This window comes from Dicentrarchus labrax, unplaced genomic scaffold (assembly GCF_905237075.1).
Source record: "Dicentrarchus labrax unplaced genomic scaffold, dlabrax2021, whole genome shotgun sequence".
NCBI lineage: Eukaryota > Metazoa > Chordata > Actinopteri > Moronidae > Dicentrarchus > Dicentrarchus labrax.
In genome coordinates this window covers 345,158-370,000 of record NW_026136863.1, presented here as the reverse complement: position 1 = coordinate 370,000, position 24,843 = coordinate 345,158, and the positions used below count along the sequence as shown (strand labels likewise).

The window sequence follows — 24,843 nt, the reverse complement described above, 5'->3', positions numbered from 1 at the left end:
GTGGTTGTTGGTCTGAACAGTGACCGTTCTATCTGTGGACTCTCTGGTTCCCTACAGTCTATTCTGGAGGAGTCTGAGGTTCCCCTCATTATAGGTTTCTAGAATAACAATAACAATAATAATAATAATAATAATAGTACACTGAAAGCTGAATGAAATGTAAAACTCATTAAAGACTGGTCGGGGTTCACTACAGTCAGCATTCAAACGTCCGATAATAAACATATACTTCATTTAATATCAATATATTTTAATATGAATAAACTGGAATATATTTACATTCTCTGTATATTTATATATTTTTGGGAATATATTTACACTCTGTCTGCAATCTGTTCTCATTCCTTTCACCGTCCGTCCAGGTGAGTCCAGGTGGGTCAGGAGTGGTGAAGTACGGCCTCCCCTCATTGGCCAACATCAAGACCAGAGAGTCCTACGTCACCTCATATGACCCCCGCACACGCACTGCATCATGGGTAATAGAGAGGCTAAGCTCCGCCTCCCTGAGTGGCCCGTCAGACAGGAAGTACTGCGACTTCAAAGAAGACGACAGGTGAGACAGAAATACGCAGGGAGACAAGTAGAACCTGACAGAAAGTGACTTCCAACAAGAAACTAAATTAATTTCTTGTTTATTGTTGTTTATACTGTAACCCCCCCTCCCCCAGTGTACACGTGTTCCACAGAGCGACCAACACTGACTACAGGGGGAGTGGCTTCGACAGAGGTCACCTGGCTGCTGCAGCCAATCACAAGTGGAGTCAGAAAGCCATGCAGGACACGTTCTACCTGAGCAACGTAGCTCCACAGGTAAACCCATGAACACCAGAACATCTGGAACAGTCTGTAGAACCAGAGTTTAGATATATTTATGTACTGTGTACAGAACACCTGGAACAGATTGCAGAACCAGAGTTTACATATATTTATTAACTATGTACAGAACCCTCACCTGAACCAGAACACCTGGAACAGTCTGTAGAACCAGAGTTTACATATATTTATGTTCTGTGTACAGAACACCTGGAACAGATTGCAGAACCAGAGTTTAGATATATTTATGTACTGTGTACAGAACACCTGGAACAGATTGCAGAACCAGAGTTTACATATATTTATGTACTGTGTACAGAACACCTGGAACAGATTGCAGAACCAGAGTTTACATATATTTATTAACTATGTACAGAACCCTCACCTGAACCAGAACACCTGGAACAGTCTGTAGAACCAGAGTTTACATATATTTATGTTCTGTGTACAGAACACCTGGAACAGATTGCAGAACCAGAGTTTAGATATATTTATGTACTGTGTACAGAACCCTCACCTGAACCAGAACACCTGGAACAATCTGGAGAAACTGTGTCGCTCTCTGACCAAACATTACCTGAATGTGTACGTCTGCACTGGACCGCTCTACCTGCCCAGGTAACTCCTTTATTCTTCTGTGGTGTTTGAATGTTGTGTAGGCGGAGCTACAGGATGACATCATCAGGTGTGTGTCTGTTTCAGGCAGGAGGCTGATGGGAAACTCTACGTTCGATATCAGGTTTTAGGTCGGAACCACGTTGCTGTGCCGACACACTTCTTCAAGGTGAGTCCACCTGTCTGAGGATGATGACCTCACCTGTCTGAGGATGATGACCTCGCCTGTCTGAGGATGATGACCTCACCTGTCCTGTATCTGCTCACCTGTCCTGTGTCTCTTCAGGTGCTGATCCTGGAGCAGTTGGATGGCAGGGGGGTGGAACTTCGCTCGTATGTTCTTCCAAACGAACCAATAGACGAGAAGGTTCCTCTGGAGCGGTTCCTGGTTCCAATAGAAACCATCGAGAGAGCGTCGGGACTTCTGTTCGTCCCCAACATCATGAAGAGGACCAGCAGCCTGCAGGCTATCACTGCCAGATGAACTACACTACCCACAATCCACTGCTGCTCAATGGCTTATTGGATGTGCTTCAGTCAGGTTCTGTGTTCTCGCTGCAGAACCAACCTGCTCGTCTGAAACTGATGTGACATTTGTGTGAATCTGAATGTTTGATATTTAAAAAATAAATTCTGATTTATTGATGATGAGTTCAGAACCGATCATTAAAAACAGATTTTAATGTTAATAAAGATTTCAAATATTTAAATCTGCATTCATTGATTTTTGTTTTCAGACACAAAATCCAGCGAGGGCTTTAATGTTGAATCCAAAATCAGTTTATCTATTCATTAATGTCCACAACTAAGTGTTTTTAATGATCGTTAATGGAAGTTTTAGAGAACTGGAGGTAAGATTGAATGAATGTATTCCACTGCGTTTGGACATAATCCGTTAATAATAATTATTATAATTATTAGAATCCATGAAAAATAATACGTAAATATTAATACTAATTATATATTCCATTAAACATAACCCATTAATAATAAACCATGAATAATAATAATCCATTAATAATAATAATCCATTAATTAACTGAATTTCTACCTTAATTCGTCGAGGCAGACGACCACCCACCTAGAGCCGAAGGATCTGTCCTAGGTTTCTGCCTTTTAACAGGCAGTGTTTCCTTGCCCTTGTCTCCAAGGTCTTGCTCATGGTGGTACTGTTGGGCCTCTGTAAATAATGTTATAAAGAGTTCGGTCTAGACCTGCTCTATTTGAAAAGTGTCCTGAGATAACTTCTGTTATGAATTGGCGCTATACAAATAAAATTGAAATTGAAAGACAGATGAGGTGAAAAAAAATCCTTTCATTAAAGACATAAAACATCATCAACATCTTATTCATCAGGAGCTTCAAAATAAATGTTTTCATCCACAGTCTGTATTCTGTCCACTGACGGGTGACAGCCAATCACATTGGAGCAGGGGCGGGGCCTGTGTTTGTTTATCTGTGTCCTGATTGTCTGGAGGTCAGCTGACTGTTGTCCACCTCAACATACTCCTGGTGTGAGCTGAAGATGTCAGACAGCAGATACTTGTTCTCCTGCGCCTCCGCCGCCGCCGCCTCCTCCTCCTCCTCCTCCTGCTGCTGCTGCTGCTGCTGCTGCTGCTGCTGCTGCTGCTGCTGCTGCTGCTGCTGCTGCTGCTCCCCTTCTCTTTACTCAACTTTCTCAGTCTCTCCTCCAGGAGAGGAACGACCCTCAGCTGCAGGTAGTCGATGATCTCTGAGCAAACAGGAAAGGGAAGTAAAATGTTCTTAGAGCACTCGTAGTGCAGTAAAATGTTCTCAGAGCACTCGTAGTGCAGTAAAATGTTCTCAGAGCACTCGTAGTGCAGTAAAATGTTCTCAGAGCACTCGTAGTGCAGTAAAATGTTCTTAAAGCACTCGTAGTTTGAAATACTTTATTTACTGTTGGCTTGTTTAATCTAGAACAGTTAGTCGTGGAGTATTACATTACTGACCTCCGTAGGATAAACTGGTCCAGTTTGGAACTCTGGAAACTTTCAGTCTGTGGAAACTCTTCTGAACACACACAGTGGTCACTTTACTGAAACACAACAACAACAACAACAACAACAGGATTACTGTTAGTACTAATAATAATGTCACAGTGCATTACCACATTATTTATCAGCTGACTGAACTCTAACAACAGTTTGACCTTTGACCTCACCCGACAGTCTCAGCGACCTCGTCCCAGTCGATGTCTGCTACATCGTCCACACGCATGTTGTACAACCTGAAACACACAATGATTATTGTTTGATTAATGACTGATTATTGATTAATTATTGATTATTGAATCAAAGTGTCACTTTCTGCACCACTGCACTATTATATACTGTCTACAAATGTTTGTTTATATGTATGTGTAACTACATATTTATTTTTATAGAACTTGTTTACTTAGACTATTGGACACTGACAGCAGAGTCAAATTCCTTGTATGTGTGCACATACTTGGTCAATAAAAAGTGATTCAGATTCTTTTACTAATACGCTGTCCACATACTTTTGGACATATGGGTTATATTGACCTTTCAAAATAAAACTTCACATGGAACAGTTTTATTCTGAAAGGAACCACAGGTGTGTCCTGTTCAGGTGTGTTTGTGATCTTACGTGTGAATGAGCTGGATTTTAGTCTGAAGTCCTTCAGCTCCTCTGTTGAAGGTACCGACACCTGAAGTCATTTTCCCTTTCAGGATGCAGAACCTGAAACACAGAGACACCTGAGCACCTGAGAACCTGAGAACCTGGACACCTGAACATCTGAGCACCTGAGCAGCTGAACACCTGAGCGACTAAGCACCTGGACTACATCTGTTTTCTTTGTTCAAACCTGTTTATATTTGAGGTATCAAAGGTTTTCTGTTGTGAAAGAGTGAAACTATCAACACTATAGTACTGGTACTATAACAATAAATACTTCTGCATCTTTCTCTCTGTTCCTGTGAGACATGATCCAGAGTCAGTACCATCACCAGCACCAGTACCAGCACCATTACAGTAGCAGCACCATTACAGCACCAGCACCATTACAGTACCATTACAGCACCAGCACCAGTACCAGCACCAGTAGCATTACAGTACCAGTACCAGTACCATTACAATACCAGCACCAGTACCATTACAGTACCAGCACCAGTACCATTACAGTACCAGTACCAGCACAGTACCAGTACCATTACAGTAGCAGCACCATTACAGCACCAGCACCATTACAGTACCATTACAGCACCAGCACCAGTACCAGCCCCAGCACCAGTAGCATTACAGTACCAGTACCATTACAATACCAGCACCAGTACCATTACAATACCAGCACCAGTACCATTACAGTACCGCAACCATTACAGCACCAGTACCATTACAGTACCAGTACCAGCACCATTACAGTACCAGTACCATTACAGCACCAGCACCATTACAGTACCGCAACCATTACAGTACCAGCACCAGTACCATTACAGTATCAGTACCAGCACCAGTACAATTACAGTACCAGTACCACTACAGTACCAGCACCATTACAGTACCAGCACCACCACCAGCACCATTACAGTACCAGTACCAGTACCAGCACCATTACAGTACCACTACCATTACAGTACCAGTACCAGCACCATTACCGTGCCAGCACCAGCACCAGTACCATTACAGTACCAGTACTGGTACCAGCTCCATTACAGTACCAGCACCATTACAGTACCAGTACCAGTATCAGCACCATTGCAGTACCAGCACCAGCACCATTACAGTACCAGCACCAGCACAGTTTCAGTGTACTGACCACTTGAGTCTGCACTGGACCCAGGATCTGGTCCCAACGTGCTGACTGATCTCCTTCCAGGGCAGGTTGTTACACAGCTGGTCTCTGCTCAGACCAGATCCTGCAGGACTGTCCAGGACCTCCAGGTGAGCCTTCAGAGCCTGCTTCAACCTGGACTCCTCATCTGAACTCCACACACCACGACCTGCAGCTGGACGGAACCACACACACAGAAATTCAGTTTGATCACAAATCAATGTGACTAAGAGTGTGCATGGTGTAAGAGAACCTGAGAGAACCTCAGAGAACTTTTGTGTTTACCGATGCTGGCGAAGCGCTTCTCTAAAGCGTAGATACTACGGTCCATCTTCTTAGAGATCGTTCTCCAGTCGTTACCATGGAGGTTCTGTAACTTCTGCAGAGAATGTATTTCTTCCTTTGAGAACCTGACCGAGGACACACACAGAACATTAACATAAAGGTGGTTCTGCAGCTAGAACGTTAACATAAAGAGGGTTCTACATTTATAACAAATATGCAGGGGTTCTACAGCTAAAATGTAAACATATAATGGGTTCTGCAGACAGAATGTTAACATAAAATGGGTTCTGCAGACAGAATGTTAACACATAATGGGTTCTGCAGACAGAATGTTAACATATAATGGGTTCTGCAGACAGAATGTTAACATATAATGGGTTCTGCAGACAGAATGTAAACATATAATGGGTTCTGCAGACAGAATGTAAACATGTAATGGGTTCTGCAGACATAATGTAATGGGATTCTTATCTGAGAACAGAAACAGGTTGAACTTTGCCCTCTGACCTTCCCATGCGGTTCCTATCGTCAAAAATCTTTATGGCTCTGGTGTAAACCTGCTGACACGTCCGAGGGATCCCCTCAGCTGGAAAAAGAGACAGACAGAGAGAGAGAGACAGACAGACAGACATGAGATCAGAGAGGACCATCACTGATTATGCCGATAACAATAACAATGATGATGCTGCTGCTGCTGATGATTCAATTCAATTCAATTCAATTCAATTCAATTTAATTTTATTTGTATAGCGCCAATTCATAACAGAAGTTATCTCAGGACACTTTTCAAATAGAGTAGGTCTAGACCGAACTCTTTATAACATTATTTACAGAGACCCAACAGTACCACCATGAGCAAGCAGTTGGCGACAAGGGCAAGGAAACACTGCCTGTTAAAAGGCAGAAACCTAGGACAGACTCTTCGGCTCTAGGTGGGTGGTCGTCTGTCTCGACCAGTTGGGGTGAGAGAGAGAGAGAGAGACAGACAGAGAGAGAGAGAAAGAGAGAGAGGGAGAGAGAGAGAGAGAGACAGACAGACAGGTGCACAGTAACAACAGTATTGGCAATGGCAATCTAGCAGGACCATGGCAGGAGGCTCCACCAGGATCGATAAGAACCTGCAAGACGAGAAAGCACAAGAACTCCGGGGAAGAAGTGAAATTAGTAACATGCATTAATGGGACATGAATGAGTGCAGAAAGAGAGAGGAAAAGAGGAGCTCAGTGCACCATGGGAAATCCCCCGATAGTCTAGGCCTATAGCAGCATAACTAAGGGATGGTTCAGGACTCACCTGATCCAGCCCTTACTATAAGCTTTATCAAAGAGGAATGTCTTAAGCCTACTCTTGAATGTGGTGAGGGTGTCTGCCTCCAGAACCACAACTGGAAGCTGCTTCCACAGGAGAGGAGCTTGGTAACTGAAGGCTCTGGCTCCTGTTCTACTTTTAGAGACTATAGGAACCACAAGTAGCCCAGTATTCAAAGAACGTAGTGTTCTAGAGGGGTAATAGGGTACTATGAGCTCTTTAAGATATGAAGGAGCCTGACCATGAAGAGCTTTATAGGTGAGGAGGAGGATTTTAAATTCTATTCTACATTTTACAGGGAGCCAGTGCAGAGAAGCTAGTACAGGAGAGATGTGATCTCGTTTTCTAGTTCCTGTCAGTACTCGTGCTGCAGCGTTCTGAATTAATTGGAGCGTTTTAATGGACTTATTGGGGCAACCTGATAATAAAAAGTTGCAGTAATCAGGTAAGTGACAAATGCATGGATTAGTTTTTCTGCATCTGTCTGTGATAGGATGTGTCCAATTTTTGTAATATTACGTAAATGAAAGAAGGCAGTCCTAGAGGTCTGCTTTATGTGGGAGTTAAATGACAAATCCTGATCAAAGATAACTCCAAGATTCCTGACAGTGGTGCTAGAGGCCAAGGTAATGCCATCTAAAGTAACTATATCTTTAGACAGTGAGTCTCTAAGGTTTTTGGGGCAAAGAACAACAATTTTGTTTTTTTCTGAGTTTAACATCAGAAGATTGCAGCTCATCCAGGATTTTATGTCCTTAAGACATGTTTGTAATTTAGATAATTGATTAATTTCATTGGGCTTGATTGATAGATATAACTGTGTATCATCTGCATAACAGTAAATAGTATTGGTCCAAGTACAGAACCTTGTGGAACTCCATGACTAACTGTAGTATTTATTGAAGATTCATCGTTAACATGTACAAACTGCGAACGATCTGATAAATATGACTTAAACCAGCTTAGTGTGGTTCCTTTAATGCCAATTTGATGCTCAAGTCTCTGTAAAAGAATATTATGGTCAATGGTGTCAAATGCAGCACTAAGATCTAATAATACAAGTACAGAGACAAGTCCATTGTCAGAAGCAATCAGAAGGTCATTATTAACTTTAACCAGAGCTGTCTCTGTGCTGTGATGAACTCTAAATCCTGATTGAAAATCCTCAAATAAACTATTGTTATGTAGAAAGTCACACAACTCTTTGGTGACTACTTTCGCCAGAATCTTAGAGAGGAAGAGAGGTTAGAGATCGGTCTATAGTTGGCTAAAACCCCTGGGTCAAGAGTGGGCTTTTTAAGAAGGGGTTTAATCATATCCAGTAAAGAAGTGCCAATTAAAGGTACGACTTCTTTAAGCAGCCTAGTTGGGATCGGGTCCAACAGACAGGTTGATGGCTTCGATGTAGAAATTATTGAAGTTAACTGATGAAGATCAATAGCAGAAAAATAGTCTAAATATATATCTAAGTTTACATTAGTTAAAGTTCCTGAACTTGGAGAGCCACTGATAACTGTTGATAGCAGTTGGTGATCATATTATAAAAGAAGCTCATAAAGTCGTTGCTACTTAAGTTTATGGGGATATGTGGCTCAATAGAGCTGTGGCTCTCTGTTAGCCTGGCTACAGTGCTGAAGAGGAACCTAGGGTTGTTCTTATTTTCTTCTATTAGTGCTGAGTAATAGGCTCCTCTGGCATTACGGAGGGCCTTTCTATAGGTTTTAAGATTATCATGCCACATTGAGCGATGTTCTGATAATTTGGAAGAGCGCCATTTCCTTTCAGATTTCCTAGCTATTTGTTTTAACTGGCGGGTTTGGTGGTTATACCAAGGTGCTAGTCTCCTATGTTTTAATAATTTCCTTTTTCATAGGAGTGATAGAATCTAATGTTCTTCGTAGTGAGCCTGCAGCACTATTAACAAGATTATCAATTTCGGAGGGACTAAAGTTGTTATAGGACTCTGTTAAATAAAGTAGGCTTAAGACATTCCTCTTTGATAAAGCTTATAGTTAGGGCTGGATCAGGTGAGTCCTGAACCATCCCTTAGTTATGCTGCTATAGGCCTAGACTATCGGGGGATTTCCCATGGTGCACTGAGCTCCTCTCTTCCTCTCTCTTTCTGCACTCATTCATGTCCCATTAATGCATGTTACTAACTTCACTTCTTCCCCGGAGTTCTTGTGCTTTCTCGTCTCGCAGGTTCTTATCGATTCTGGTGGAGCCTCCTGCCATGGTCCTGCTAGATTGCCATTGCCAATACTGTTGTTGCTGTGCACCTGTCTGTCTGTCTGTCTGTCTCTCACCCCAACTGGTCGAGGCAGACGACCACCCGCCTAGAGCCGAAGGATCTGTCCTAGGTTTCTGCCTTTTAACAGGCAGTTTTTCCTTGCCCTTGTCTCCAAGGTCTTGCTCATGGTGGTACTGTTGGGTCTCTGTAAATAATGTTTTAAAGTGTTCGGTCTAGACCTGCTCTATTTGAAAAGTGTCCTGAGATAACTTCTGTTATGAATTGGCGCTATACAAATAAAATTTAATTGAACTGAATTAAATTCAGACATGGCACTGAATTAAACACTGACAGAATCTCCTCCTTAAATTTAGCTACAGCACTGTCAGATAGACATCTGCTGTAGGAAGTTCTGCCTAATGGCTTATAATCTCATAGTATGAATTCAAAAGTTATTGAATAATGGTCAGAAAGGAAAGGATTATGTGGGAAGACTATTAAATGTTCAGTATCAATGCCATATGATAGAACAAGGTCAAGAGTGTGATTAAAACAATGAGTTGGTTTATTTACACTCTGACAGAAGCCAATTGAGTCTATTAATGATATAAATGCGTTACTAAGGCTGTCATTGTCAACATCCACATGAATATTAAAATCACCTACAATAATTACTTTATCTGATTTAAGGACTAAACTTGATAAAAACTCTGAGAATTCAGATATAAAATCAGAGTACAGTCCAGGAGCGCGGTACACTATAACAAATAGAACTGGCTGCAGTGTTTTCCAGTTTGGGTGAGAAAGACTAAGAACAAGGCTTTCAAATGAATTATAATTTAGTTTAGGTTTAGGGTCCATTAAAACGCTCGAATCATATATAGCTGCTACTCCACCTCCTCGGCCTGTGCCTCGAGGAATGTGAGTATTAATATGACTGGGGGGGGTGGATTCATTTAGGCTAACATACTCCTCGTGGGACAACCAGGTCTCAGTAAGACAAAGTAAATCAATATCATAATCTGATATTAATTCATTCACTAAAACAGCTTTAGAGGACAGAGACCTGATATTTAACAGCCCACATTTCATTCTCTTATTTTGTGCTACTGAGGAGTTAGTTTTAATTTTTATTAGATTTTTATGTTGAACTCCTCTTGTTTTTATTTCTTTAAATAATTTAGGTGGTCGGGGGACAGACACAGTCTCTATGGGGTTTTGGGTGGGTGACTGTTCTAAAGAAAGAGCAGAGAAGTGTGTAAGACAGCAGCTCTGCTTCCTGGTCCCAACTCTGGACTGTCAGGTTTTAGAAATAAACTTTGCCATATTTCTAGATAAGAGAGCCGCTCCATCCAAAGTGGGATGGATGCCGTCTCTCCTAATCAGACCAGGTTTTCCCCAAAAAGGCTTCCAGTTATCAATGAAACCCACATCGTTTGCTGGACACCACCTCGACAGCCAGCGGTTTACTTACCGATCCTCTCCAGGAAGTGATGTTGTGCTCTCAGCCTCTTAATCTCGGCCTCTTCCTCTTTGAACCTCTGAGGAAACAGAAGCTGATTGGCCGAGCTGATGCCCGTCAGAGCCAGGAAGTCGGCGACGTTTTGTCTGATTAATCGATTCTCCTCCTGAGTGCACCGCCCCCGCCGCAGAGCCACACCTGGAGGACAGACAGACAGGTGTACTGCAGTTGTCTCAACTGTACTAGTACCTTCCTGTTTGTAGTATTAGTACCTGTTTGTAGTATTAGTACCTTCCTGTTTGTAGTATTAGTACCTGTTTGTAGTAATAGTACCTTCCTGTTTGTAGTAATAGTACCTTCCTGTTTGTAGTATTAGTACCTGTTTGTAGTATTAGTACCTTCCTGTTTGTAGTATTAGTACCTGTTTGTAGTATTAGTACCTGTTTGTAGTAATAGTACCTTCCTGTTTGTAGTAATAGTACCTTCCTGTTTGTAGTATTAGTACCTGTTTGTAGTAATAGTACCTTCCTGTTTGTAGTATTAGTACCTGTTTGTAGTATTAGTACCTTCCTGTTTGTAGTATTAGTACCTGTTTGTAGTATTAGTACCTGTTTGTAGTATTAGTACCTGTTTGTAGTATTAGTACCTGTTTGTAGTTTTAGTACCTTCCTGTTTGTAGTATTAGTACCTGTTTGTAGTATTAGTACCTTCCTGTTTGTAGTATTAGTACCTGTTTGTAGTATTAGTACCTGTTTGTAGTATTAGTACCTGTTTGAAGTATTAGTACCTTCCTGTTTGAAGTATTTGTACCTGTTTGTAGTATTAGTACCTTCCTGTTTGTAGTTTTAGTACCTTCCTGTTTGTAGTTTTAGTACCTTCCTGTTTGTAGTATTAGTACCTTCCTGTTTGTAGTAATAGTACCTGTTTGTAGTAATAGTACCTTCCTGTTTGTAGTATTAGTACCTGTTTGTAGTATTAGTACCTTCCTGTTTGTAGTATTAGTACCTGTTTGTAGTATTAGTACCTTCCTGTTTGTAGTATTAGTACCTGTTTGTAGTATTAGTACCTGTTTGTAGTTTTAGTACCTTCCTGTTTGTAGTATTAGTACCTTCCTGTTTGTAGTATTAGTACCTGTTTGTAGTATTAGTACCTGTTTGTAGTATTAGTACCTTCCTGTTTGAAGTATTTGTACCTGTTTGTAGTATTAGTACCTTCCTGTTTGTAGTTTTAGTACCTTCCTGTTTGTAGTTTTAGTACCTTCCTGTTTGTAGTATTAGTACCTTCCTGTTTGTAGTATTAGTACCTTCCTGTTTGTAGTATTAGTACCTGTTTGTAGTATTAGTACCTTCCTGTTTGTAGTATTAGTACCTTCCGTTTGTAATAGTACCTTCCTGTTTGTAGTATTAGTACCTTCCTGTTTGTAGTATTAGTACCTGTTTGTAGTATTAGTACCTTCCTGTTTGAAGTATTAGTACCTTCCTGTTTGAAGTATTAGTACCTGTTTGTAGTATTAGTACCTTCCTGTTTGAAGTATTAGTACCTGTTTGTAGTATTAGTACCTTCCTGTTTGTAGTATTAGTACCTGTTTGTAGTAATAGTACCTTCCTGTTTGTAGTAATAGTACCTTCCTGTTTGTAGTATTAGTACCTGTTTGTAGTAATAGTACCTGTTTGTAGTAATAGTACCTTCCTGTTTGTAGTATTAGTACCTTCCTGTTTGTAGTATTAGTACCTTCCTGTTTGTAGTATTAGTACCTGTTTGTAGTATTAGTACCTGTTTGTAGTATTAGTACCTGTTTGTAGTATTAGTACCTTCCTGTTTGTAGTATTAGTACCTTCCTGTTTGTAGTATTAGTACCTTCCTGTTTGTAGTATTAGTACCTGTTTGTAGTATTAGTACCTGTTTGTAGTATTAGTACCTTCCTGTTTGTAGTATTAGTACCTTCCTGTTTGTAGTATTAGTACCTGTTTGTAGTATTAGTACGTGTTTGAAATAGTACCTGTTTGAGTATTAGTACCTTTGTTTGTAGTATTAGTACCTTCCCGTTTGTAGTATTAGTACCTTCTGTTTGTAGTATTAGTACCTTCCTGTTTGTAGTATTAGTACCTCCTGTTTGTAGTAATAGTACCTTCCTGTTTGTAGTATTAGTACCTGTTTGTAGTAATAGTACCTTCCTGTTTGTAGTATTAGTACCTGTTTGTAGTATTAGTACCTTCCTGTTTGTAGTATTAGTACCTGTTTGTAGTAATAGTACCTTCCTGTTTGTAGTATTAGTACCTGTTTGTAGTAATAGTACCTTCCTGTTTGTAGTATTAGTACTTTTTAGTAATAGTACCTTCCTGTTTGTAGTATTAGTACCTGTTTGTAGTATTAGTACCTTCCTGTTTGTAGTATTAGTACCTTCCTGTTTGTAGTATTAGTACCTGTTTGTAGTATTAGTACCTGTTTGTAGTATTAGTACCTGTTTGTAGTTTTAGTACCTTCCTGTTTGTAGTATTAGTACCTGTTTGTAGTATTAGTACCTGTTTGTAGTATTAGTACCTGTTTGTAGTATTAGTACCTGTTTGAAGTATTAGTACCTGTTTGTAGTATTAGTACCTTCCTGTTTGAAGTATTTGTACCTGTTTGTAGTATTAGTACCTTCCTGTTTGTAGTTTTAGTACCTTCCTGTTTGTAGTTTTAGTACCTTCCTGTTTGTAGTATTAGTACCTTGCTGTTTGTAGTAATAGTACCTGTTTGTAGTAATAGTACCTTCCTGTTTGTAGTATTAGTACCTGTTTGTAGTATTAGTACCTTCCTGTTTGTAGTATTAGTACCTGTTTGTAGTATTAGTACCTTCCTGTTTGTAGTATTAGTACCTGTTTGTAGTATTAGTACCTGTTTGTAGTTTTAGTACCTTCCTGTTTGTAGTATTAGTACCTTCCTGTTTGTAGTATTAGTACCTGTTTGTAGTATTAGTACCTGTTTGTAGTATTAGTACCTTCCTGTTTGAAGTATTAGTACCTGTTTGTAGTATTAGTACCTTCCTGTTTGTAGTATTAGTACCTTCCTGTTTGTAGTATTAGTACCTGTTTGTAGTATTAGTACCTGTTTGTATATTAGTACCTCGTTTGAAGTACCTGTACCTGTTTGTAGTATTAGTACCTTCCTGTTTGTAGTTTTAGTACCTTCCTGTTTGTAGTATTAGTACCTTCCTGTTTGTAGTATTAGTACCTTCCTGTTTGTAGTATTAGTACCTTCCTGTTTGTAGTATTAGTACCTGTTTGTAGTATTAGTACCTTCCTGTTTGTAGTATTAGTACCTTCCTGTTTGTAGTATTAGTACCTTCCTGTTTGTAGTATTAGTACCTGTTTGTAGTATTAGTACCTTCCTGTTTGAAGTATTAGTACCTTCCTGTTTGAAGTATTAGTACCTGTTTGTAGTATTAGTACCTTCCTGTTTGAAGTATTAGTACCTGTTTGTAGTATTAGTACCTTCCTGTTTGTAGTATTAGTACCTGTTTGTAGTAATAGTACCTTCCTGTTTGTAGTAATAGTACCTTCCTGTTTGTAGTATTAGTACCTGTTTGTAGTAATAGTACCTGTTTGTAGTAATAGTACCTTCCTGTTTGTAGTATTAGTACCTGTTTGTAGTTTTAGTACCTTCCTGTTTGTAGTATTAGTACCTGTTTGTAGTATTAGTACCTGTTTGTAGTATTAGTACCTGTTTGTAGTATTAGTACCTTCCTGTTTGTAGTATTAGTACCTGTTTGTAGTATTAGTACCTTCCTGTTTGTAGTATTAGTACCTTCCTGTTTGTAGTATTAGTACCTTCCTGTTTGTAGTATTAGTACCTGTTTGTAGTATTAGTACCTGTTTGTAGTATTAGTACCTTCCTGTTTGTAGTATTAGTACCTTCCTGTTTGTAGTATTAGTACCTGTTTGTAGTATTAGTACGTGTTTGAAGTATTAGTACCTGTTTGTAGTATTAGTACCTTCCTGTTTGTAGTATTAGTACCTTCCCGTTTGAAGTATTAGTACCTGTTTGTAGTATTAGTACGTGTTTGAAGTATTAGTACCTGTTTGTAGTATTAGTACCTTCCTGTTTGAAGTATTTGTACCTGTTTGTAGTATTAGTACCTTCCTGTTTGTAGTATTAGTACCTGTTTGAAGTATTAGTACCTTCCTGTTTGAAGTATTAGTACCTGTTTGTAGTTTTAGTACCTTCCTGTTTGTAGTATTAGTACCTTCCTGTTTGTAGTATTAGTACCTTCCTGTTTGTAGTATTAGTACCTGTTTGTAGTATTAGTACCTTCCTGTTTGAAGTATTAGTACCTGTTTGTAGTATTAGTACCTTCCTGTTTGTAGTATTAGTACCTTCCTGTTTGTAGTATTAGTACCTTCCTGTTTGTAGTAATAGTACCTTCCTGTTTGTAGTATTAGTACCTGTTTGTAGTAATAGTACCTTCCTGTTTGTAGTATTAGTACCTGTTTGTAGTATTAGTACCTTCCTGTTTGTAGTATTAGTACCTGTTTGTAGTAATAGTACCTTCCTGTTTGTAGTATTAGTACCTGTTTGTAGTAATAGTACCTGTTTGTAGTTTTAGTACCTTCCTGTTTGTAGTATTAGTACCTTCCTGTTTGTAGTATTAGTACCTGTTTGTAGTATTAGTACCTGTTTGTAGTATTAGTACCTTCCTGTTTGAAGTATTTGTACCTGTTTGTAGTATTAGTACCTTCCTGTTTGTAGTTTTAGTACCTTCCTGTTTGTAGTTTTAGTACCTTCCTGTTTGTAGTATTAGTACCTTCCTGTTTGTAGTATTAGTACCTTCCTGTTTGTAGTATTAGTACCTGTTTGTAGTATTAGTACCTTCCTGTTTGAAGTATTAGTACCTTCCTGTTTGAAGTATTAGTACCTGTTTGTAGTATTAGTACCTTCCTGTTTGTAGTATTAGTACCTGTTTGTAGTATTAGTACCTTCCTGTTTGAAGTATTAGTACCTGTTTGTAGTATTAGTACCTTCCTGTTTGTAGTATTAGTACCTGTTTGTCGTATTAGTACCTGTTTGTCGTATTAGTACCTTCCTGTTTGAAGTATTAGTACCTGTTTGTAGTATTAGTACCTTCCTGTTTGTAGTATTAGTACCTGTTTGTAGTATTAGTACCTTCCTGTTTGAAGTATTAGTACCTGTTTGAAGTATTAGTACCTGTTTGTAGTATTAGTACCTGTTTGAAGTATTAGTACCTGTTTGTAGTATTAGTACCTGTTTGTAGTATTAGTACCTGTTTGTAGTATTAGTACCTTCCTGTTTGTAGTATTAGTACCTGTTTGTAGTAATAGTACCTTCCTGTTTGTAGTAATAGTACCTTCCTGTTTGTAGTATTAGTACCTGTTTGTAGTAATAGTACCTGTTTGTAGTAATAGTACCTTCCTGTTTGTAGTATTAGTACCTGTTTGTAGTTTTAGTACCTTCCTGTTTGTAGTATTAGTACCTGTTTGTAGTATTAGTACCTGTTTGTAGTATTAGTACCTTCCTGTTTGTAGTATTAGTACCTGTTTGTAGTATTAGTACCTTCCTGTTTGTAGTATTAGTACCTTCCTGTTTGTAGTATTAGTACCTTCCTGTTTGTAGTATTAGTACCTTCCTGTTTGTAGTATTAGTACCTGTTTGTAGTATTAGTACCTGTTTGTAGTATTAGTACCTGTTTGTAGTATTAGTACCTTCCTGTTTGTAGTATTAGTACCTTCCTGTTTGTAGTATTAGTACCTTCCTGTTTGAAGTATTAGTACCTGTTTGTAGTATTAGTACCTGTTTGTAGTATTAGTACCTTCCTGTTTGAAGTATTAGTACCTTCCTGTTTGAAGTATTAGTACCTTCCTGTTTGTAGTATTAGTACCTGTTTGTAGTATTAGTACCTTCCTGTTTGAAGTATTAGTACCTTCCTGTTTGAAGTATTAGTACCTTCCTGTTTGAAGTATTAGTACCTGTTTGTAGTATTAGTACCTTCCTGTTTGTAGTATTAGTACCTGTTTGTAGTATTAGTACCTTCCTGTTTGAAGTATTAGTACCTGTTTGTAGTATTAGTACCTTCCTGTTTGAAGTATTAGTACCTGTTTGTAGTATTAGTACCTTCCTGTTTGTAGTATTAGTACCTGTTTGTAGTATTAGTACCTGTTTGTCGTATTAGTACCTGTTTGTAGTATTAGTACCTGTTTGTAGTATTAGTACCTTCCTGTTTGTAGTATTAGTACCTGTTTGTAGTATTAGTACCTTCCTGTTTGAAGTATTAGTACCTGTTTGTAGTATTAGTACCTTCCTGTTTGTAGTATTAGTACCTTCCTGTTTGTAGTATTAGTACCTTCCTGTTTGAAGTATTAGTACCTTCCTGTTTGTAGTATTAGTACCTTCCTGTTTGAAGTATTAGTACCTTCCTGTTTCTAGTATTAGTACTTTCCTGTTTGAAGTATTAGTACCTTCCTGTTTGTAGTATTAGTACCTTCCTGTTTGAAGTATTAGTACCTTCCTGTTTGTAGTATTAGTACCTTCCTGTTTGTAGTATTAGTACCTTCCTGTTTGTAGTATTAGTACCTGTTTGAAGTATTAGTACCTTCCTGTTTGAAGTATTAGTACCTGTTTGAAGTATTAGTACCTGTTTGTAGTATTAGTACCTTCCTGTTTGAAGTATTAGTACCTGTTTGAAGTATTAGTACCTTCCTGTTTGAAGTATTAGTACCTGTTTGAAGTATTAGTACCTTCCTGTTTGTAGTATTAGTACCTGTTTGAAGTATTAGTACCTGTTTGTAGTATTAGTACCTTCCTGTTTGTAGTATTAGTACCTTCCTGTTTGTAGTATTAGTACCTGTTTGTAGTATTAGTACCTTCCTGTTTGTAGTATTAGTACCTTCCTGTTTGTAGTATTAGTACCTTCCTGTTTGTAGTATTAGTACCTTCCTGTTTGTAGTAATAGTACCTTCCTGTTTGTAGTATTAGTACCTGTTTGTAGTAATAGTACCTTCCTGTTTGTAGTATTAGTACCTTTGTTTGTAGTATTAGTACCTTCCTGTTTGTAGTATTAGTACCTGTTTGTAGTATTAGTACCTTCCTGTTTGTAGTATTAGTACCTGTTTGTAGTAATAGTACCTGTTTGTAGTTTTAGTACCTTCCTGTTTGTAGTATTAGTACCTTCCTGTTTGTAGTATTAGTACCTGTTTGTAGTATTAGTACCTGTTTGTAGTATTAGTACCTGTTTGTAGTATTAGTACCTTCCTGTTTGTAGTATTTGTACCTTGTTTGTAGTATTAGTACCTTCCTGTTTGAAGTATTAGTACCTGTTTGTAGTATTAGTACCTTCCTGTTTGTAGTATTAGTACCTGTTTGTAGTATTAGTACCTTCCTGTTTGAAGTATTAGTACCTGTTTGTAGTATTAGTACCTTCCTGTTTGTAGTATTAGTACCTGTTTGTAGTATTAGTACCTGTTTGTCGTATTAGTACCTGTTTGTCGTATTAGTACCTTCCTGTTTGAAGTATTAGTACCTGTTTGTAGTATTAGTACCTTCCTGTTTGTAGTATTAGTACCTTCCTGTTTGTAGTATTAGTACCTTCCTGTTTGAAGTATTAGTACCTGTTTGAAGTATTAGTACCTGTTTGTAGTATTATTACCTGTTTGTAGTATTAGTACCTTCCTGTTTGTAGTATTAGTACCTGTTTGTAGTAATAGTACCTGTTTGTAGTAATAGTACCTTCCTGTTTGTAGTTTTAGTACCTTCCTGTTTGTAGTATTAGTACCTTCCTGTTTGTAGTATTAGTACCTGTTTGTAGTATTAGTACCTGTTTGTAGTATTAGTACCTTCCTGTTTGTAGTATTAGTACCTGTTTGTAGTATTAGTACCTTCCTGTTTGTAGTATTAGTACCTTCCTGTTTGTAGTATTAGTACGTGTTTGTAGTATTAGTACCTGTTTGTAGTATTAGTACCTGTTTGTAGTATTAGTACCTGTTTGTAGTATTAGTACCTTCCTGTTTGTAGTATTAGTACCTTCCTGTTTGTAGTATTAGTACCTTCCTGTTTGAAGTATTAGTACCTGTTTGTAGTATTAGTACGTGTTTGAAGTATTAGTACCTGTTTGTAGTATTAGTACCTTCCTGTTTGAAGTATTAGTACCTTCCTGTTTGTAGTATTAGTACCTGTTTGTAGTATTAGTACCTTCCTGTTTGAAGTATTAGTACCTTCCTGTTTGAAGTATTAGTACCTGTTTGTAGTATTAGTACCTTCCTGTTTGTAGTATTAGTACCTGTTTGTAGTATTAGTACCTTCCTGTTTGAAGTATTAGTACCTGTTTGTAGTATTAGTACCTTCCTGTTTGAAGTATTAGTACCTGTTTGTAGTATTAGTACCTTCCTGTTTGTAGTATTAGTACCTGTTTGTAGTATTAGTACCTGTTTGTAGTATTAGTACCTGTTTGTAGTATTAGTACCTTCCTGTTTGTAGTATTAGTACCTGTTTGTAGTATTAGTACCTTCCTGTTTGAAGTATTAGTACCTGTTTGTAGTATTAGTACCTTCCTGTTTGTAGTATTAGTACCTTCCTGTTTGTAGTATTAGTACCTTCCTGTTTGTAGTATTAGTACCTTCCTGTTTGTAGTATTAGTACCTTCCTGTTTGTAGTATTAGTACCTGTTTGAAGTATTAGTACCTGTTTGTAGTATTAGTACCTGTTTGTAGTATTAGTACCTTCCTGTTTGAAGTATTAGTACCTGTTTGTAGTATTAGTACCTTCCTGTTTGTAGTATTAGTACCTTCCTGTTTGTAGTATTAGTACCTTCCTGTTTGAAGTATTAGTACCTTCCTGTTTGTAGTATTAGTACCTTCCTGTTTGAAGTATTAGTACCTTCCTGTTTGTAGTATTAGTACCTTCCTGTTTGTAGTATTAGTACCTTCCTGTTTGAAGTATTAGTACCTGTTTGAAGTATTAGTACCTTCCTGTTTGAAGTATTAGTACCTGTTTGAAGTATTAGTACCTGTTTGTAGTATTAGTACCTTCCTGTTTGAAGTATTAGTACCTGTTTGAAGTATTAGTACCTTCCTGTTTGAAGTATTAGTACCTGTTTGAAGTATTAGTACCTTCCTGTTTGTAGTATTAGTACCTGTTTGAAGTATTAGTACCTGTTTGTAGTATTAGTACCTTCCTGTTTGAAGTATTAGTACCTGTTTGAAGTATTAGTACCTTCCTGTTTGAAGTATTAGTACCTGTTTGAAGTATTAGTACCTCCTGTTTGAAGTATTAGTACCTTCCTGTTTGTAGTATTAGTACCTGTTTGAAGTATTAGTACCTGTTTGTAGTATTAGTACCTTCCTGTTTGTAGTATTAGTACCTTCCTGTTTGTAGTATTAGTACCTGTTTGTAGTATTAGTACCTGTTTGTAGTATTAGTACCTTCCTGTTTGTAGTATTAGTACCTTCCTGTTTGTAGTATTAGTACCTGTTTGTAGTATTAGTACCTTCCTGTTTGAAGTACTTGAAGCGTTTCAGATCGTATCTCAGCAGTTTATTGATCTCATCAGCTGATTTAGTTTTGACGTCTGGAATGAACTCCTGAAGCTCGGCCACTAACGCCCAGTCCAACCTGCCAACACAGGAAATACACTGTTAATACTGCACTCTGATTGGACCAGAGGAATGCCGCACTCTGATTGGACCGGAGGAATACTGCACTCTGATTGGACTGGAGGAATACTGCACTCTGATTGGACCAGAGGAATGCCGCACTCTGATTGGACTGGAGGAATACTGCACTCTGATTGGACTGGAGGAATACTGCACTCTGATTGGACTGGAGGAATACTGCACTCTGATTGGACCAGAGGAATGCCGCACTCTGATTGGACTGGAGGAATACTGCACTCTGATTGGAGGAATATACGTTATAATACTAATAATAAATAATAAAATAATAACAATAAAAACTCACTGATCTTTTTTTCCGACAGCTCTTCTCTTTGGTCTCTTCTTCCTCTCTTCCTGGGGTATCACCACACTTATCTTATCTTTCTTCTTCTTGTTTTTCTTTTTCTCCTCTATCCTTTTTCTGTCCGTTACCGTGGCAATGCTCTCCTCCTCTTCCTCCTTCGTCCTGCTGTTGTTAGGGTCTGCTGTTACCATGGCGACGTTCTTGTGTTTCTTCTTCTTTTGTTCTGTCTCACTGGATTCTACGATAACCTGCAACTCCTCCTCTTCCTCCTCTCTCTTGTTCTTGTTCTTGTTCTTCTTCTTCTTGTTCTTCTTGTTCTTCTCTTCCTCCTCCTCCTTCTGGCTGTTCATTTCTCCATCAGCAGCAGCAGGAAGAGGAAGAGGAGTAATTCTGGACTCCTCTTCCTCTTTCTTGTGTTTCTTCTTCTTCTTCTTCTTCTCTACTCTGTCAGGTGTGTGGATGTCGACAGGAAACTCCTCCAGACTGTCTGACCTGCTCCTCCTCCTCCTCTTCTGAGGGGAGGGAGAGACTGCAGGAGGTTTCATGTCAGGAGGAGGAACAGCCTCGATGCTGCTGATCAGTTTGTTGTTGAAGGTGCTGAGGAGAAACAATCAGTAACTATTAAATATATAATATTTATATATAATAATATATGAATATTATATATGAAATATACAATATTAATATATATTAAACACACACACATCTATATATATTGATATAGATAGGAGGCCACGGAGCAGACCGAGGACCAGGTGGAGAGATTTTATCTCCACACTGACCTCGGGATCCCCAAGGCCGAGTTGGCCGATGTAGCCAGGGAAAGGTAAGTTTGGGGTCCTCTGCTGGACCTGCTACCCCCGCCACCCGACCCCAGATAAGCGGATGAAGATGAGATGAATGAATATTAATATATAATAATATATAAACATATAATAATATAATATTAATATTATAAAGCAGACACTCTCGTTAGTGAACAGCAGAAATATTAATGAATGTATGTTAGAACTGAACTGGTTAATGAGCCCCAGCAGGCAGCAGCCCCTCCATCCAGGGCTCCAGAGTGCGACTAATAATTTTTCTGGGTCGCACTGGAGCACCTGACGCTGCCCGGGTGAAAACATACATTTATTTCGCAAGCGCATCATCTCTCTGTGTTCTCCTGTGAGCGAACTCACACACTCATGGTAGGATCATATCGTGTTCTAAACCAATAAGAGACAGAGCTCGGGCGGGTCTTTGCCTCTGATTGGCTGTGGTCCTGATCACCGCGCTAAATTGCGTGTTTAAAAATTGCCGAGCCCCGGTCCTTCGGCGACAGCATCAGACTCGGAACCAGAGGAGGAGACAACCGAGTCTGGGATAGAGCCCGGCTCCGAGACCCAAATTAAAAAGGTCAAAATATATTCCTTCAGACAGGACTGGCTGAAACAAGTTCCCTGGCTGAGGTTCAACAAAGGACGTAACGCAATGCACTGCGTGTACTGTCAGGAGTGCGGTCAGAATATGGCCGGAAATAGTGCATTCGTGAGCGGGTCAACAACGTTTCGTATCGAAACTTTAAAAAAACATAACGTGTCTAAAAAACACACGATATGCCGTGACGAGTGTGTAGAGAAAGTGGCCCCTCTCCCAGCTGCATTTCAGCGGCAGGTAGTAGTAATCAGGTCCTCTTTTAATTGGAAATGTTCAGTGAAGCACTTTAAACACTTTATTTTTCTTTTTATATATAAATGTGCTTCAAATAAAGACAAGCATTTCTCTACACCTTATTCTTGTTTAAAAATCATTCACATTATATGAAAGTAATGGAGAGCAATAAAAAGGTGACCTTATGGCGTTAAAGGTGACGCAATGAAAAATTTGGGTGCACCTAAATTTTGTGCTGGTGCACCTAAAAAAAAAAGTTAGGCACACCAGTGCAAAAAGTTAGTCTGGAGCCCTCTCCCCGTCACTGTACTACTGCCCCCACTCGTCACTGTACTGATGCCCCCTCGTCACTGTACTACTGCCCCCTTGTCACTGTACTACTGCCCCCTTGTCACTGTACTAATGCCCCCTCGTCACTGTACTACTGCCCCCCGTCACTGTACTACTGCCCCCACTCGTCACTGTACTAATGCCCCCTCGTCACTGTACTACTGCCCCCTTGTCACTGTACTAATGCCCCCTCGTCACTGTACTAATGCCCCCACTCGTCACTGTACTGATGCCCCCCGTCACTGTACTACTGCCCCCACTCGTCACTGTACTGATGCCCCCTCGTCACTGTACTGATGCCCCCTCGTCACTGGACTGATGCCCCCTCGTCACTGTACTACTGCCCCCACCCCCCCCCCCCCCCGTCACTGTACTACTGCCCCCTCGTCACTGTACTACTGCCCCCTGTCACTGTACTACTGCCCCCCTGTCACTGGACTAATGCCCCCCGTCACTGTACTACTGCCCCCGTCACTGTACCACTGCCCCCGTCACTGGACTAATGCCCCCCGTCACTGGACTACTGCCCCCTCGTCACTGTACTAATGCCCCCTCGTCACTGTACTACTGCCCCCTCGTCACTGTACTACTGCCCCTACTCGTCACTGTACTACTGCCCCCGTCACTGTACCACTGCCCCCGTCACTGTAGCACTGCCCCCCGTCACTGGACTAATGCCCCCCGTCACTGGACTACTGCCCCCTCGTCACTGTACTAATGCCCCCTCGTCACTGTACTAATGCCCCCGTCCCTGTACTAATGCCCCCAGTCCCTGTACTACTGCCCCCCACTTGTCAATGTACTAATGCCCCCCGTCACTGTACTACTGCCCCCACTCGTCACTGTACTAATGCCCCCGTCCCTGTACTAATGCCCCCCGTCACTGTACTAATGCCCCCACTCGTCAATGTACTAATGCCCCCACTCGTCACTGTACTACTGCCCCCACTCGTCACTGTACTAATGCCCCCACTCGTCACTGTACTACTGCCCCTCATCACTGTACTAATGCCCCCCCGTCACTGGACTACTGCCCCCTGATCACTGTACTAATGCCCCCCGTCCCTGTACTACTGCCCCCTCATCACTGTACTAATGCCCCCCGTCACTGGACTACTGCCCCCTCATCACTGTACTACTGCCCCCCGTCACTGTACTACTGCCCCCCGTCACTGTACTAATGCCCCCCGTCCCTGTACTACTGCCCCCACGGGTTTTATGGGGGTGCTCCTAAACATTTGGGATAGCAGTTGATGAGTCAGATTAAATGAAACATTCTGTCTCTCTCTCTGTCGGTCTGTCTCTCTCTCTCTCTGCCTGTCTCTCTCTCTGTCTCTCTCTGCCTGCCTGTCTCTCTCTCTCTGCCTGTCTCTCTGTCTGTCTGTCCGTCTGTCTCTCTCTCTCTCTGTGTCTGTCTTTCTCTCTCTCTCTGTGTCTGTCTCTCTCTGTCTCTCTGTCTGTCTGTCTCTCTGTCTGTCTCTCTCTCTATCTCTCTGTGTCTCTCTCTGCCTGTCTCTCTCTCTGTCTCTCTGTGTCTGTCTTTCTCTCTCTCTGTGTCTCTCTCTCTGTCTGTCTGTCTCTCTCTCTGTCCCTCGCTCTGTCTCTCTCTCTCTCTCTGTCTGTCTCTCTCTCTCTGTCTCTCTCTCTCTGTCTGTCTCTCTCTCTCTCTCTCTGTCTGTCTCTCTCTCTCTTCTGTCTCTCTCTCTCTCTCTCTCTGTCTGTCTCTCTCTCTGTCTCTGTCTCTCTCTCTGTCTGTCTCTCTCTCTGTCTCTCTCTCTCTCTGTCTCTCTCTCTCTCTCTGTATGATGTAACTCTGTACATATTGCTAAAGCAAGTGTTTGGAATTAAAAATAATAATAATAACAATAAAGGAAAACAATATTTACAATAAATGAATTATAATCTCTACTGTTGGTAATACTGTAACTATGATTGACTCAATCACAATCAATCAATCTCAGTCAATAAGTAATTAATTACAATCAAGTAGTCTTCACTGTTTGTCCTCCTCTCTTCCCGTACTAACGCGGTTTTAGTCTAAAACCTGAACTAACGACTCCAGACCAGAATCCGACCTAAAGGACGACAGAGTCTGTCTGTGAGACCCGGTTCGGGTCCGGGTCCGGGTCTAATGTAATAGTTTTAAACAGTTTAATCGACTCACCGTCTCCTCTCGGATGCACGCGGGCTGCAAAGCACGACGCTCCTTGTTTATTTCCTGATCTCTAATAGCGCATGCGCGGGGTACCTCGAAGATCCAGCGGTGGAAAGGAGGTCTCACTCTGACTGAGTTTCCTGATCCCAAATAAAGTAGATCTTTGTCCTTCATCTCTGTTCCCTATGGAAGCACATTTCTACTGTTATTAATAATGCTAATTACTGGAA

At 40.1% G+C, this 24,843-nt stretch overlaps 2 protein-coding genes and 1 long non-coding RNA gene across 3 annotated transcripts in view; 1 reads left to right on the top strand and 2 right to left on the bottom strand.

Annotated features, from left to right (window-relative positions):
• Positions 1-2,138, top strand: part of endog (endonuclease G) — a 5,912-nt gene extending 3,774 nt beyond the window's left edge. The window contains exons 2-6 of the mRNA XM_051394650.1: positions 363-553; positions 669-810; positions 1,322-1,431; positions 1,516-1,597; positions 1,715-2,138. Of these exons, the coding sequence (XP_051250610.1) occupies positions 363-553; positions 669-810; positions 1,322-1,431; positions 1,516-1,597; positions 1,715-1,912 (723 nt within the window). The 3' untranslated portion in view covers positions 1,913-2,138. The remainder of the gene's footprint in view (positions 1-362; positions 554-668; positions 811-1,321; positions 1,432-1,515; positions 1,598-1,714) is intronic.
• Positions 2,139-2,723: 585 nt separating this feature from the next.
• LOC127360289 (transcription termination factor 1) lies at positions 2,724-24,731 on the bottom strand. The gene is made up of 11 exons (XM_051394666.1): positions 24,623-24,731; positions 20,476-21,072; positions 20,006-20,130; positions 10,543-10,728; positions 6,038-6,116; positions 5,531-5,655; positions 5,231-5,420; positions 4,060-4,152; positions 3,611-3,676; positions 3,399-3,484; positions 2,724-3,160 (listed from the first exon to the last, which is right to left on the bottom strand). Exons 2-11 carry the CDS (start codon positions 21,018-21,020, stop codon positions 2,907-2,909), a joined length of 1,749 nt encoding a protein of 582 aa, XP_051250626.1. The 5' UTR covers positions 21,021-21,072; positions 24,623-24,731; the 3' UTR covers positions 2,724-2,906.
• On the bottom strand, positions 10,799-19,990 carry LOC127360278 (uncharacterized). The gene is made up of 9 exons (XR_007883421.1): positions 19,796-19,990; positions 18,521-19,525; positions 17,631-17,752; positions 16,983-17,544; positions 13,790-16,936; positions 12,992-13,449; positions 12,178-12,429; positions 10,971-11,814; positions 10,799-10,909 (listed from the first exon to the last, which is right to left on the bottom strand). It is a non-coding gene; the product is annotated as an uncharacterized LOC127360278 (long non-coding RNA).
• Positions 24,732-24,843: the final 112 nt, after the last annotated feature.

Bases quoted from the DNA above. Each gene is read 5' to 3' on its own strand.
- LOC127360289 (XM_051394666.1), bottom strand. From the start codon at position 21,020: ATGAAACCTCCTGCAGTCTCTCCCTCCCCTCAGAAGAGGAGGAGGAGG. The intron at 20,131-20,475 runs GTGAGTTTTTAT...CTGTGTTGGCAG, and splicing joins GCTGTCGGAAAAAAAGATCA to GTTGGACTGGGCGTTAGTGG. The intron at 3,677-4,059 runs GTAAGATCACAA...TGTGTGTTTCAG, and splicing joins AAAATCCAGCTCATTCACAC to GTTGTACAACATGCGTGTGG.